Here is a 2,504-nt window from a genome sequence, read left to right on the forward strand (position 1 = left end):
TAAAAGAACTCAGACACGGTGGCATGTATCACGACGGCTTGTGGGCAGCGGCGTCAGGGCGCCGTCATTCTGCACGTCATCGCCACGCTGTACATGTCCAGGTCAGGCTGTTGTTGATATACTCGTACTGTCACAAGGTGATGGAGGAAAATTGCATAAAGAAAGACGTGAAGTAGAGCCAGGTCATAACCATCCGAATCTTAACCGGAGCACAGGCAATGGGTTTGGTGCACACAGTCGCAATATATGTACCATTTTCGACAATATTGAATTAGTTTTATTTTCTTATCTGTACGATTAACTTCTTGGTTGTTTTCCATTCACTACCTGTCGGTTTCTTGATCGCTCAGATACCTACACTACCCACACTAATTGGTATATTGCAGGCGCTGGCCATTATTTGCGATGACTACTTCGTACCCGCATTGGAAAGGATCAGTGAAGGTGAGTACATGCTAGATAGACAGATCATGTCGTCACAATCATGTCACAATGATGTGTAGACTGCATGTAGTGTATTGATTTATGTCACAAAAAAATATAAACCTATAGCAAACATTGCATGTTAGTTGATGTCCAAATGTAATGAAAGAACAGCATTCCAGGAGTATGTTAAAGCTGGTATCCTTAACAATACAGGTAAAGACTAGCCAAAAGGGGTCTTTTCCATTCTTCATCACACAAATTTACGCAATATCCAAAAAGCTACAGAATGCCTCGTTATTTTCCACAACTCCAGCATTGCGTCTCCAGCCGGATGTGGCAGGTGCCACGTTCATGGCGGCCGGAAGTTCGGCACCCGAGCTCTTCACGTCCATCTTCGGCGTCTTCGTCAGCCGAGACGACATCGGAGTGGGAACTATCGTCGGGTCGGCCGTCTTCAACCTGCTCTTCATCGTGGGTCTGTGTGGGCTGTTGGTGGGAACGGTAGACTGAATTGCTCTTTAATACGTTCAGTTAGTTTCCCAATGAATCTTGCGTTCACATCGGTCCAACATGTTACCAGTAATACGAAGGACCTATGCTGACATTAGCCTTTACCGTACCTCCTGTCAAATTGAGTAAAACAAATGTAGGAAAACGGCCAAAGTAGGGAAACTTGGTTGGCGGACTGAGTTTGCTTCGAGATTTCCACTGGACCGTTGGTTAGAAATGGTACTAGTAACTCTTCTGGAAAATTTAAACCTAATTGGAAAATTCTATTTTCCAGCTATTGCGTTATGGGTATGATAACAAAGCCATCTTCAAGCACAAAGTTGATTCCTTGTAAGAACGTATACGTAGGAAGTAGTGAATCCCCCGTTATTCTCTCACCTTGATCAGGCCATCACCCTGACGCTTTGGCCCCTGCTACGGGACTGCAGTGTCTACCTCATCAGCGTGGCGGCGCTCGTCATCGTCATATACGATGAACAGGTCCACTGGTGGGTACATCGTTTTCCGTTGGCCATCTAGTCATGTCTTGTACTAAACCACAATCTGCAGTCTCAGTGACACTACACTTTGTTCTACTCGAGATATTCACAAATAGATTTTGTGTTGCACCACTACGACTGCTAGTACAAGATCACGGATGTTATTTTTACATACTCCCCAAAAGCAGAGGTTATGATTAGGGGGGCTAGATCTGCTGCAATCTCTTATTGGATAATGACTTTCACCATCATTGTCATTCCCAATACCATCAAACAGTGATTACGCATAGTACAATGTAGCTGCATTACTCACAAAGTCAAACCCCAACCTAACTGTAACACGACTAATACATATCCATAGAACTCCTCCGTCAAAGAATATTCTTGAAGCACAAGCATGTCTGGAACAAATTATAAAGCTGAAGTTCATAAATGAGACGTGTTTCATCGTCTTGTACGTTGCAGGTACGAGGCCTGTATCCTGGTGTGTCTCTACTTCTCGTACGTGCTGCTGATGTACTTTAATCGCCGGCTGAGTTCAGGGTTCACCCGGCGGTTCCCAGCAGCAGATGACCTCCTCCAAACCCGCCAAACGGGACAGTACGAGAAAACGCCGCTGATCAAAACAGGTAATTCATCAATCAATCATCAATGTTTCTTCTAACTGGAATACCCTGTTGGCCTTGGCGGCTCTTTCCAGAGGTCAAGGTGGCGGTGGGAAGGCGTAATAAGTGAATAAGAAAATAACTAATGTAACAATAACTTATTATTCAATATAACAGTCCACTTTAACGATATAGGTCTCCTACTTTCTGTGATTGTGGAGACGTCCAGGCTATCATATGAATTCTACTAACATTTTCTCATCATCATATCGCTAATCCAATGACGTTTCTTCTGATGATTCTGTTCCGTCCGTAACATTTAGTAACATGTACTGTGAGTGGCGTTTGAGCCTTCCATTTAGGCTATCACTGAAGAATTCACATGTAGAGCGTTCCATCAAACAAGTCACACGTCGGAGCCAGAGAAAAGAGCGCAAAATCTGTGGCCTTTGCGACAAATTTACAGAACAGTACGTATACGTAT

At 44.0% G+C, this 2,504-nt stretch overlaps 1 protein-coding gene across 1 annotated transcript in view; it reads left to right on the forward strand.

The window, feature by feature from the left end:
- The window catches only part of LOC118425860 (sodium/potassium/calcium exchanger 3-like), an 18,076-nt gene that overhangs the window by 11,430 nt on the left and 4,142 nt on the right, over nucleotides 1-2,504 (forward strand). Inside the window, exons 3-7 of the mRNA XM_035834989.1 lie at nucleotides 387-444; nucleotides 740-927; nucleotides 1,324-1,424; nucleotides 1,881-2,044; nucleotides 2,116-2,129. Coding sequence (XP_035690882.1) covers nucleotides 387-444; nucleotides 740-927; nucleotides 1,324-1,424; nucleotides 1,881-2,044; nucleotides 2,116-2,129 — 525 coding nt within the window. The remainder of the gene's footprint in view (nucleotides 1-386; nucleotides 445-739; nucleotides 928-1,323; nucleotides 1,425-1,880; nucleotides 2,045-2,115; nucleotides 2,130-2,504) is intronic.

This window comes from Branchiostoma floridae, chromosome 1 (assembly GCF_000003815.2).
Source record: "Branchiostoma floridae strain S238N-H82 chromosome 1, Bfl_VNyyK, whole genome shotgun sequence".
NCBI lineage: Eukaryota > Metazoa > Chordata > Leptocardii > Amphioxiformes > Branchiostomatidae > Branchiostoma > Branchiostoma floridae.